Source organism: Schistocerca gregaria, chromosome 9 (assembly GCF_023897955.1).
Source record: "Schistocerca gregaria isolate iqSchGreg1 chromosome 9, iqSchGreg1.2, whole genome shotgun sequence".
Taxonomy (NCBI): domain Eukaryota; kingdom Metazoa; phylum Arthropoda; class Insecta; order Orthoptera; family Acrididae; genus Schistocerca; species Schistocerca gregaria.
This window is the reverse complement of record NC_064928.1, coordinates 26,838,725-26,851,253: the sequence shown is the minus strand read 5'-3', so window position 1 is coordinate 26,851,253 and position 12,529 is coordinate 26,838,725. Positions and strand designations below refer to the sequence as shown.

The window sequence follows — 12,529 nt, the reverse complement described above, 5'->3', positions numbered from 1 at the left end:
AGCTTTTTGAGAGGTTGCTAGCAGACAGACTGGCAGCACACTGTGTGCTGTGCGGGATGAGTGACAGACAGTTTGGTTATCGGTCTGGGAGATCAGCGTCTGAAGCCATCGCCTTGGCTGCGAAGGTCTGTGACTGAGCACCGCACAAATACTTTGTTGGCATTAAGGTTGACATCAGTGGCGCCTTTGACAATCTGTGGTGGCCTTCGCTCGTCTCCTGTTTGTGGGAGAAGGAGTGTCCAGGGCCCCTATATGGTTGTTTCATGAGCTATTGTGAGGGAAGGGAGGTTTGGCTATCGTCCTGTAGCAGGAGAATCAATAAACACATCACAAAGGGGTATCCACAGGGCTCTGTCCTGGGGCCACTCTTGCGGGACATAACTATGGAACCACTCCTAGATAACCTGCAGAATAGCGATGATGTGCTAGAGGGCATAGCCTACACAGACGACCTTCTCCTGCTGGTTGGAGGTCGAAGCTGTGAAGTTGGAACCTAAAATTGAAAGGTCAATATCCATTCTAACTACATGATGTCATAATACCAAAATGAAGATATCACCAAGTAAGTCGACATACTAGCTACTCAAGGGACAATTAATCAGGAATGATACGGTAAGAATAGATGGGTCGCCAGTTCTTTGGCACCGTGAGACCCGATACCTAGGCATAGTTGGCGACAAGAGCTATACATTACATATTGTCACAGTGACACGAGATCTCAGGAAACATTAGATTGGGATTGGCCATAAGCGATTTCATTTGCCACCTGATCTAATAAAATCGTATCACAACAGCATTATTATATCAATTGTAGGATACAGATCAGAGTCTGGGCTCACAGGCTCACGAGGGTCATGCCGGCCATGGCCGTTAGGAGAGTGCAGCGAAGTATGCTCCTGCGTTCTATAGGGGCAGACAGGACGACTCCGCTAGAGGCGCTACTAGTACTAATGGGGCTCTGTTCCCTAAATATCAAAATGAGGGAACAGTCTGCATGTTATGGGGTTAAAAAGGGAGAAATGGATAAAATAGTTGAACTAATGGGGACACACTTGGGTATTAAATCTAAAATTAAACACAGGGGGGAGGAGCTATGGCATGAGCAATGACATAATTACAGAACAGGTCGTCGAACACACGAACTGCCGCCTAATATCAAGGAGCGACTCCAGCTCAAACATCTGAAGCCATCAAGAGGACTGCTGCGCTTCCTTACTGGACATAGACTCTACCCAGCATACCTATGACAATTTGGGGAACAGGCTACACCAACGCGTGACTGTGGGGCCCCGGACATTGTGGCGTATGAGTGCCACCTCTTTGGCGATGTCACATCACAACCAAGACTTATTACCAAACAATGAATGACACGTACCACTTGCTCAGGCATGAGGACTATTTTCAAATCTTAAACAACCTTGCTCATGCGATTTCAAGCAAAGCACTAGAAGAGAACCTAAGGAACAATCAATAACAGATTAAACCAGACTGAAAGCCGACCAGATTCTGAGCACCTGTCCCTCTCCACGAGGGTGTGGGCTTGGCCAGCCACTTCACGGCTGGGGTCCACCAAGTCCAGGACTAGGAGGAGGACGCACACTCAGACCGAGCTGGACACACACCGGCTTTGACAGTAGCATCGTGACTGGGTTCAGACGTGGGACACGTCAGGGTAACACCGGCGGCTCAAAACATCTTGGCTCAGCCCGGTGCCGGGGGCGTGCCCACTGGGATTAGCTCGGTGGGCGCTGCCAAAAAAGTGGCTTTATAATACGCTGGCACGCATGTGACGCTGCAGGTGGAGTAGACTCAAAGTAGAACAAGCACTGGTAGCACTTAGAATACCCATAGTGGAAGTAAAATAATTAACATACTTAGTAACCAATTAACAAATGCTGCAGTAACTGTAATCCTTAGTACAAATTAGGAACCACTAATGGTTTAGGTGGTGGATTTTACATGTATCATGATGTTGTTTGAAAAAAAAAACAATGGATGCTCAATAATTGTGGAAGATATGTGAGAATAAATCAACCGAAATAATCTTCAGAACTTGTCCTGAATAAACGATAATAATGCATAATTCTTACGTGTTTCACCCCGCAGCACGTAACGTCTAAGTTAGTGTATAGTGACGTACTTTAAACATTCTCATAGCCACACATGACAGAGCTGCACAGTCGACAGCAGTCAAAGTTCGCTGGAACGAGGCAGCGTCAAGTTGGCGGCAGTAGCTAAGCAGTCGCCTCCTGGGGGTTCGGAGTTCGACCCCAGTGTTCCTTCCGGGCGTTTCTCAACGTCTACACCGAGACTACAACGTCACAGTACCAAAACCTCGCCAACGTCGTTGGAGACTTCACACGACAAGAAAGGTCTTCGAAAAAATTGAAATATTTGCATAGTACAGTATAATTGGAAACACAAACTCTTCGGAGCAATTCTATAAAACTTAATGCTTGTAGCCAAAAATAACTATGCATTCGTGTTCGATCTGTATGTTTATACACGACTCTAAAATGCCAGCATAATAGCTGTCATTGCACTAAATGTTTTACAAATGCTAGACGAAAGTAAAAGCTGAGTGAATTGGGAGTGGAGATAGGTCCTTTCCTGCTTTTTCAAGACGTTTTTCAGGTGAACCAGGCCCTAATTGGAGGACTATACACTTCCTAACGGCTTAAGCTAGCAAATCTCCACTACAAACAAGTGCCTTTTATAAGAACAGCTGCAGATCTGTCAACCAGCCTTGATAAGTAGATGCAAATTAATCTGCAATAATATACATAATTAGCAGCAGCAAATAGTAGTTTATAAGTTCCTAAATCTTTAATTTCATCCTGTAATAAGGTATATATGATCAAATGCAACGCAAATTTTCATAAAATGAACATTAACTAACAAATTATATAGACGTTATGCGTAAAAATCGGTGAACAATTATCGTACCATGAATTGTTAGTGCATGCGAATGTTATAAAAAACAAGAACTCTACTGGAAATTACAGAAAATATTCAGATGAATGCATGGCCATTCCAGGGCGTATATAGCTTCCCCATGTGTGTTTGTCACGAAAATTTTTGTATTTGTTACCTTACGAAATGTTACTCTGGACAAAACTAGTGACGATAGAGACTTGATGTGTGTGTGTGTGTGTGTGTGTGGGAATTCCTAAGGGACCAAATTGCTGAGGTGATCGGTCCCTAGCTTTACACACTGCTTAAACTGACTTACGTTAAGAACAACACACACATCCATGCCCAAGGGAGGACTCGGAGTCCGTGACATGGCGCCTGAAACCACGCGACCACTCCATGCAGCACTTGATATAACATACTGTTGTTGTTGGTCTGCAGTCCTAAGACTGGTTTGATGCAGCTCTCCATGCTATTCTATTTTGCGCTAGCTTCTTCATCTCCCAGTACCTACTGCAACCTACATCCTTCTGAGTCTGCTTAGTGTATTCATCTCTTGGTCTCCCTCTACGATTTTTACCCTCCAATACTAAATTGGTGATCCCTTGATGCCTCAGAACATGTCCTGCCAACCGATCCCTTCTTCTGGTCAAGTTGTGCCACTAACTTCTCTTCTCCCCAATCCTATTCAACACTTCCTCATTAGTTATGTGATCTACCCATCTAATCTTCAGCATTCTTCTGTAGCACCATATTTCGAAAGCTTCTCTTCTCTTCTTGTCAAAACTATTTATCGTCCATGTTTCACTTCCATACATGGCTACACTCCAAACAAATACTTTCATAAATGACTTCCTCACACTCAAATCTACACTCCTGGAAATTGAAATAAGAACACCGTGAATTCATTGACCCAGGAAGGGGAAACTTTATTGACACATTCCTGGGGTCAGATACATCACATGATCACACTGACAGAACCACAGGCACATAGACACAGGCAACAGAGCATGCACAATGTCGGCACTAGTACAGTGTATATCCACCTTTCGCAGCAATGCAGGCTGCTATTCTCCCATGGAGACGATCGTAGAGATGCTGGATGTAGTCCTGTGGAACGGCTTGCCATGCCATTTCCACCTGGCGCCTCAGTTGGACCAGCGTTCGTGCTGGACGTGCAGACAGCGTGAGACGGCACTTCATCCAGTCCCAAACATGCTCAATGGGGGACAGATCCGGAGATCTTGCTGGCCAGGGTAGCTGACTTACACCTTCTAGAGCATGTTGGGTGGCACGGGATACATTCGGACGTGCATTGTCCTGTTGGAACAGCAAGTTCCCTTGCCGGTCTAGGAATGGTAGAACGATGGGTTCGATGACGGTTTGGATGTACCGTGCACTATTCAGTGTCCCCTCGACGATCACCAGAGGTGTACGGCCAGTGTAGGAGATCGCTCCCCACACCATGATGCCGGGTGTTGGCCCTGTGTGCCTCGGTCGTATGCAGTCCTGATTGTGGCGCTCACCTGCACGGCGCCAAACACGCATTCGACCATCATTGGCACCAAGGCAGAAGCGACTCTCATCGCTGAAGACGACACGTCTCCATTCGTCCCTCCATTCACGCCTATCGCGACACCACTGGAGGCGGGCTGCACGATGTTGGGGCGTGAGCGGAAGACGGCCTAACGGTGTGCGGGACCGTAGCCCAGCTTCATGGAGACGGTTGCGAATGGTCCTCGCCGATACCCCAGGAGCAACAGTGTCCCTAACTTGCTGGGAAGTGGCGGTGCGGTCCCCTACGGCTCTGCGTAGGATCCTACGGTCTTGGCGTGCATCCGTGCGTCGCTGCGGTCTGGTCCCAGGTGGACGGCCACGTGCACCTTCCGCCGACCACTGGCGACAACATCGATGTACTGTGGAGAACTCACGCCCCACGTGTTGAGCAATTCGGCGGTATGTCCACCCGGCCTCCCGCATGCCCACTATACGCCCTCGCTCAAAGTCCGTCAACTGCACATACGGTTCACGTCCACGCTGTCGCGGCATGCTACCAGTGTTAAAGACTGCGATGGAGCTCCGTATGCCACGGCAAACTGGCTGACACTGACGGCGGCGGTGCACAAATGCTGTGCAGCTAGTGCCATTCGACGGCCAACACCGCGGGTCCTAGTGTGTCCGCTGTGCCGTGCGTGTGATCATTGCTTGTACAGCCCTCTCGCAGTGTCCGGAGCAAGTATGGTGGGTCTGACACACAGTTGTCAATGTGTTCTTTTTTCCATTTCCAGGAGTGTATATTCGATGTTAACAAATTTCTCTTCTTCAGAAACGCTTTCCTTGCCATTGCCAGTCTACATTTTATATCCTCTCTACGTCGACCAACATCAGTTATTTTGCTTCCCAAATAGAAAAATCAATTTACTACTTTAAGTATCTCATTTCCTAATCTAATTCCCTCAGCATCACCCGACTTAATTCGAGTAAATTCCATTATCTCGTTTTGCTTTTGTTGATGTTCATCTTATATCCTCCTTTCAAGACACTGTCCATTCCTTTCAGCTGCTCTTCCAAGTCCTTTGCTGTCTCTGACAGAATTACAATGTCATCGGCGAACCTCAAAGTTTTTATTTCTTCTGCATGGATTTTAATACCTACTCCGAATTTTTCTTTTGTTTCCTTTACTGCTTGCTCAATATACAGAATGAATAATGTACTACGAAACAGTATTTTTAAATTTATATCCGTGACTGTTACAATAAGGGCCAGTCTCATAGCGTCCGCCTCCTTAACATTCTCTCTCTGGCGCCTTTCTCTGACACTGTCGTTGCTATAAGATTTCTCTGAGGCTTCCAGATATGTATGACTGCATAAAGTGTTATTAATTGTGAAATTGGTTTTTAAGTTAAACTGTCATTTAAAGCTCTCATTTCGTAATTGTAATCGTCCTGTGTCTAATAACATAGCGTTTATAACAAGTGTAGCAAGCTGGGCAGTCGAGGAAACATAGCATCGCAGGAGCTACAAGATAGCCGCAATTGCGCGGCAGATATTAATTTTAATACTTTTCTGTACATTAGCGCAACATTTCTGTTCCACAGAAATCTGTGGAACTCGAGGAGATCTTATTTATATCAAAACAAGGGGGTGTACAATAAATTACTGATTTTTCAATGGGACTGGCTACGAACCAACAAAGACATAATTTCAAGTCATGCTATAAAGGAAAGCTGCGGAACTATTCACTGTTAAACCAATATTTTGAGAAATATTTACAATGATAGTCGTTTACAGTGGTATAGTTGTTTTGGTGGTGCGAAAATAACTACCTCATATGGACGTAATGTCGTACGACTATCGTTACGAGATTGTGTTTTTCTTGTCCATTGTTTCTAACAGCATTTACGCCAAGCAGTGACAATAATTAGATGGAAGACTCGTTTCATTATTATTAAAGTAAACGTGGCTAAGAAGTGACCTGTAATTTACGTCACAAACTAAAGTGCTAGGCTCATAACCGATGCAATATTTTAAGAACTATTTTCCAAGCTATACTCAGATGTTTTCAAAAAACCCTTTAAAAGCATTCAATTGCAAAAAAAATTTTTCAAACTATTGATACCACAGATGGATTTTGTAATGGAGAGAAGCGTATTGCGCTGGTTAACTGGTGCGGGTCGGGAAAAATGGAGACATCTTCTACGTCTAATGCAAGGGGCCACATGAAAAGGTCACACTAAGTGAAGTAAGGCAACACTTTTTTTTTCCAAAATTAAGTTGATTTTATTTGGGATTTTAATACACCGTATTATTACTCACTCTTCTGGCTGCAAAACCGTACTTTACAACGTAATTTCCTTTTAATGAAATGGGCTGACACCACTTTACTGCACTTCACTCTAATGGTAGGCGTCAGAGCCAACGGCTTGCAGCACATAAAACCTCTCACTGGTTCCCATACTGCTTCCCGCAGAGTGCATCCTTCAGTGGGCCGAACAGACGGTCCGCTCTTGCTCTTTACGCTCTTTTGTTAGGCGGTGACGAACCTAGCAGGCACATACCTTTGAGTACCTCAGCTGGTGTACGAGCGTCTCAGCACTTCCAACGGAGACGTTCAGTTTAGCGGTGAGGTGTCCGCACGTTCAACACTGCGGGAGACACAGCTGCGTGCGGCCAGGCGGAATGCAGGGCAGCGGATCGGACAGGCCTGCGCGGCCTCGTAACGATGATGAGAAACGCCTCGCCCAACGACTCACCGTGCTTCTGTTCACTGCCAGTTCTCCAGAGACATTCTGCAAGCACGTACGAATGTCTCTGGTTTTCTGGCAAAAGAAACTCAATGACAGCTTTATGCTCGGAGAACACTTCCATTACAGACGCCATTTTGAAGGCTGCCTATAGCCTCGCTACTCATCAGAACTTCATGACACTATAGAGACAGAAGTTGGAATATTCCACGATGTCCCACGACAAATTCCACATTTTCTCAATCGAGACTGGCCGAGAAAAAACGCGTTGCGTTGTTTATTGGACGCCACTCGTGCATCACAGGGTGCACCCAGAGTAGCAATATCAGTGACGAAAGAGGGAGGCAGAGCTACTGCAGTGTCGATGGCATGGTTACTGCACATGTAAGCCACAGGCGTGTTAAGACTCGCGCGATCAGAACTGATACACGATCAATACAAATAGGCTCCGAATGTTTCAAATGGCTCTGAGCACTACGGGACTTAACTTCTGAGGTCATTAGTCCCCTAGAACTTAGAACTCCTTAAACCTAACTAACCTAAGAACATCACACACATCCATGTCCGAGGCAGGAGTCACGCGGTTCCAGACTGTAGCGCCTAGAGCCGCTTGGCCACCTCGGTAGGCTCCGAGCCAGTTTACATGCTGCGCGTTTTTTGGTGAAAGGTATCGCAGTTAGCCAACTGCCATTCTCGAGAAGGGACCGATGCCGGCCCTCAAGTTTACAAGCCTACTAACCAGTCAGTATATCAATGTAAATGGCTCGATCAGTGATCGTCTTCTGACTGTGATGTTGTTAGCTGTGGCACTGGTGTTGATGACAAGACAAAAAATGTGGATTTAACACTTTCCAATCACTGGGCCACCTGCATGGCCTATTTCAGCTGCTTCTTCCTCCCTGAGGGTCTCCAATTCCCATCCAGTGATGTACAGCCACTCATCCACCGTGTCCTACTGCTGAACCGAGCAGACCCTGCTGCTGTGAGCTGTCCCTTCTGCATGGGTCAATAGCGTGATCATCCGCTCCTCCGCTGTCTCCATCCTGGGCTGTAATGGCATCAACTTGGTAGAGTCGATGCAGTGTTCGTGGCTTGCTGGGTCAGAGCTTTCGCTTTCCCCACTGTGCCACCTGCTGGTGGCCATGCACTACATGCTGACTGCAGTATCTTCTCTGGTTGGGCGCTCACTCCTTATAGGTGCATTTTGAGTAAAAAATAAATGAGTTTCCGTTGTTACTCTGAAATATGGCGCAGCATCTACCAAGCAGTCATTCACCACTCTATTACAGCTCTCGTATTGTGTGCTGATACTCAGGCAGCCTGGCCACAATCCACCTCATTCCATCATACATCATAGAGACAGTCAGCATAGCCATTATGATACAAATCTTACTCTCAGCACAATCTCTAACTTTCACTGTGACCAAGCCCCTATTTTACAGTCTCTTCGACCTCCTGGCGAGGAGCGACTACCAGGCCAGCATTTTACATACTGAAAGACTGCCACACAGACTCCACAGTACCGCCACTGCTAAAAGGTGCACATAGCGTACTGAGTGTTCCCCACTGTCAGACTCGCTGGCTAGCGCTCGTCCCATGTTAACAAAAAAGTACGAGCTTAGAAAGCGTGCTACTACGTATTGTAGACCACTTTCTGTGAAGTTGGTGGTGGTGGGGGGGGGGGGGGGGAGAAGTGGCCTCATGAACTTGTTGAACTTGCCAAGAGTATCACAGTGACAACTCAGCATCGCTACAGACGGTAACAATGAAATGTGCAACAGCATAGCATTACGATAAAAGGTCTGTAATTACGAAGATGCAGGTAAGTGTTCCTGAGGTTGTCATTAATGCAGTGGGCAAATTACTGTGTTTGTGTTTTTTCTTAATTGTACTGTGTGAGAATAAGCCTTGTAAGTGTTCACTGCAGTAAATCTGTAACCGATCCAAAATACACCTATTATCCAGAAATAAAACGACTGTTTTAATTTATATTTATGTTCCTTCTATCTGTTACTGATTTGAAATGGCACATTCAACCGTGAATGTTTTCAAAGTTAATAACGTATATTAGTTTTGCAAAGTCTGACTACAGGTATTTCCATCACCATGCAAAATGCTTGCCAATGCAGGTATCTACAAACCCATCAATCAGATGCCCTGGAGAAGAGATGCAATGAATGGTTTCATTTTCCTCTAGTTTCAGTCACACAGATATCTGCTGACAGTAGGAGATTAGGTGCCGCTCATAGCTAGATTATAAAATATGTGGATAGTTTGACAATGTTTGCAAGCAAAGAGCATGACTCAGTAATGAAAAGCAAATTGTGTTAATTGGATGGAATATACTTTTATAATATTAATTACTTACAAATTAGCATTGTAAAAGGCATTTATGAAAAGCCACAGAATAAGATCCTGATAATTAGTAAGTTGTGATTGTGCACCACACTTTTACTCACAGAACAGAGGCCACTGTACTTGTTTCCGGCACACAGCGTACTTTCAAGAATGGTATCTGCTCCGAACTGCAGCTCGCATACTGAATTGGGAATAACCGTCACCTCAGAAAACAGAAGAACGTCAGAAAATGGCTTGCCTGTAACGAAAATAATTCAGTCATGTCATACTCCGGTCTCTTTACCACCGTGAGCATCTAGTTACTTTACCCTTCAGTACCAACATAAAATAAATAACTAATATCAATGCGATCGCACAAGGGATACCGTCATGAAACACCCATCATACGTAATTACACTGCCAAAAATCTTTCGCTCGTGAAACATGCGCCGTCCACAGGACCGCACAGAGCGACACCCGTGCGGTCTGCCTGGGCTGGTGGTACATCGGAGGCCCCTGCGAGAGTGACGGCGTGGCCGTAAGCTGCCGAGAAAAGCGCACGTTTACGCTCGGGTATCGCGACAGACAGACTGGATGTTACACTAATTCTCGATCAAAAGCATCTGGCGGCGGCATCCGTTTCATACATGTCACCTGAGGATATCATGCAGGAACACGTGCTCTTTCTCTGTTTCTGCCTGCGACCTGCCGCGCCTGCATGCGCCGTCGTTGCAGTCGGGCTGAAGCACAAAGAAAACAGCATTTACCCTCTAAACCTCATCCAGAATACAGACGGATGCATTGGAGAACTCTGGTGTGGAGTATCACATCTTGAAGGTGTCACAAATGTTACTTCACTTGACGTGCCATGAGGTATATTAATTAAATCGTTAATATAGCGTTTAAACAATTTCCTTCACACGGTTTAAAATCACTCTAAATATAAAACAAAAGGTCGACACTGCACATCAGTTTGCATGTATAAGCAACAGTGATACATTATCGACGAGTAGTTACATTAAATAATAAAAAATTATCACTATTTGACAGCACTATTGCAGTGGTGATGTATGAAATGATAGTTCGCATTTCAAATTTCGACTGTCACGGTTATAGAGCTGAAAACTACAATCTGATAAGCGTATTTGGTCTTGTAAAGTGCTATAAAATTCCTATTATGACTGGTTCTCTCAGCTATACCAGGGCGAAGAAGGAGGGAGGAAAAGGGTCTACAGCGTGATAGGATATTAACAACAACAAATACCGTCACGATGTATTGAGAAATACCATCCATTCACGGCTAGATGATCGTAGGAAATACACTTACGTGCCACGTACTCGCCGTGCCGCAGTGCAGCGGGAACGGAGGTAACTGCCGCGGTAAACGTGTCCCATGACTGCAGCTGCGGAAGCGTGTGTCGGCCAGAGAGACCGTGGACGACCCCTTGTCCCACGAGCACCCGAGTGTGGGACTTCCCAGCAGAAAAAAAATCGTCGTATTGACTCTTCTCAAATTCCCGCATCGTATACACACGACACAAGCGGTCCCGATGGTGACTCAGTGCAAACTGGGTATGAGTTCACTATTCACACATCTAGGGGAAGCAGTAAGCCAAACCGTAATAAGACGAAAGCTTTCTGGGACTCTCTGCACTGGAGTACGAAGGACTGGCAGGCCCCAGCCCGGACAAAGGCGTCTGCTGAGATGCTATTTCCGGCACCGAACTGCTTTCTTGCTGCTGTGCTTTCTACGGCCTTCTCCAGACACTCAAGAGTATAGGCAATCAAGCATCCAGTTATCAGTGAAAGTACAGTTAAATACTAGGATTTCTGCTGCAGTCGCACACCGAGAGATGTACTGGAAATATCTTCTCTTGACGACTGTGGTTCTAGAACGAATCTCAATATCTACAGTGCACATAATTTTCCACGCCAAAAAAGAAAAAAAAGATCTTTCCTTCCCCTTACGGCTATCCCACTTTCCCACGTGAAATAGACACACAGTTATTCAACACGTACACATTTCAAACAAGCAGTGCAGTTATCGTTTGTATGTGCTTTTTTTTCACCAGTCTTCTGACTGGTTTGATTCGGCTCACCACGAAATCCTCTCCTGTGCTAACTTCTTGTGCTACCTTCTTCATCTCAGAGTAGCACTTGCAACCTACGTCCTCAATTATTTGCTTGATGTACTCGAATCTCTGTCTTCTTCTACAGTTTTTGCTCTCTACAGCTCCCTCTAGTACCATGGAAGTCATTCCCTCATGTCTTAACAGATGTCTTATCATCCTGTACCTTCTCCTTATAAGTGTTTTCCAAATGTTCCTTTCCCCTCCGATTCCACGGAAAACCTCCTCATTCCTTACCTTATCAGTCCACCTAATTTTCAACATTCATCTATAGCACCACATCTGAAACGCTTCGATTCTCTCCTATTCCGTTTTTCCCACAGTCCATGTTTCACTAGCATTCAATGCTGTACTCCAGATGTAAGTTCTAAGAAATTTCTTCCTCAAATTAAGGCCGATATTTGATATTAGTAGATTCTCTTGCACAAAAATGCCTTTTTTGCCACTGCTGGTCTGCTTTTGATGTCCTCCTTGCTCCGTTCGTCATTGGTTATTTTACCGCCTAGGTAGCAGAATTCCTCAACTTCATCAACTTCGTGACCATCAGTCCTGATGTTAAGTTTCTCGCTGTTCTCATTTCTGCTACTTCTCATTATCTTCGTCTTTCTTCGATTTACTCTCAGTTCATAATTTGTAGATTGTTCATTTCATTCAGCAAATCATGTAATTCTTTTTCATTTTCACTCAAGATAGCAATGTCATCAGCGAATCGTATCATTGATCTCCTTCCACCTTTAATTTAACTCTACTCCTGAAAATTACTTTTATTTCCATTATTGCTTCCTCGATGTACACATTGAACAGTAGGGGCGAAAGGTTACATCTGTGTATTACACCCTATTTAATACCACCGTTCTTGGTCGTCCACTATTATTATTCCCTCTTGTACATATTGTATATGACCCA

At 45.1% G+C, this 12,529-nt stretch overlaps 1 protein-coding gene across 2 annotated transcripts in view; it reads right to left on the bottom strand.

Annotated features, from left to right (window-relative positions):
• Positions 1-12,529, bottom strand: part of LOC126291554 (serine protease 1-like) — a 212,735-nt gene that overhangs the window by 30,203 nt on the left and 170,003 nt on the right. For both annotated transcript variants that reach the window (XM_049985066.1, XM_049985065.1), the window contains exon 5: positions 9,617-9,753. In XM_049985066.1, the coding sequence (XP_049841023.1) occupies positions 9,617-9,753 (137 nt within the window). The remainder of the gene's footprint in view (positions 1-9,616; positions 9,754-12,529) is intronic.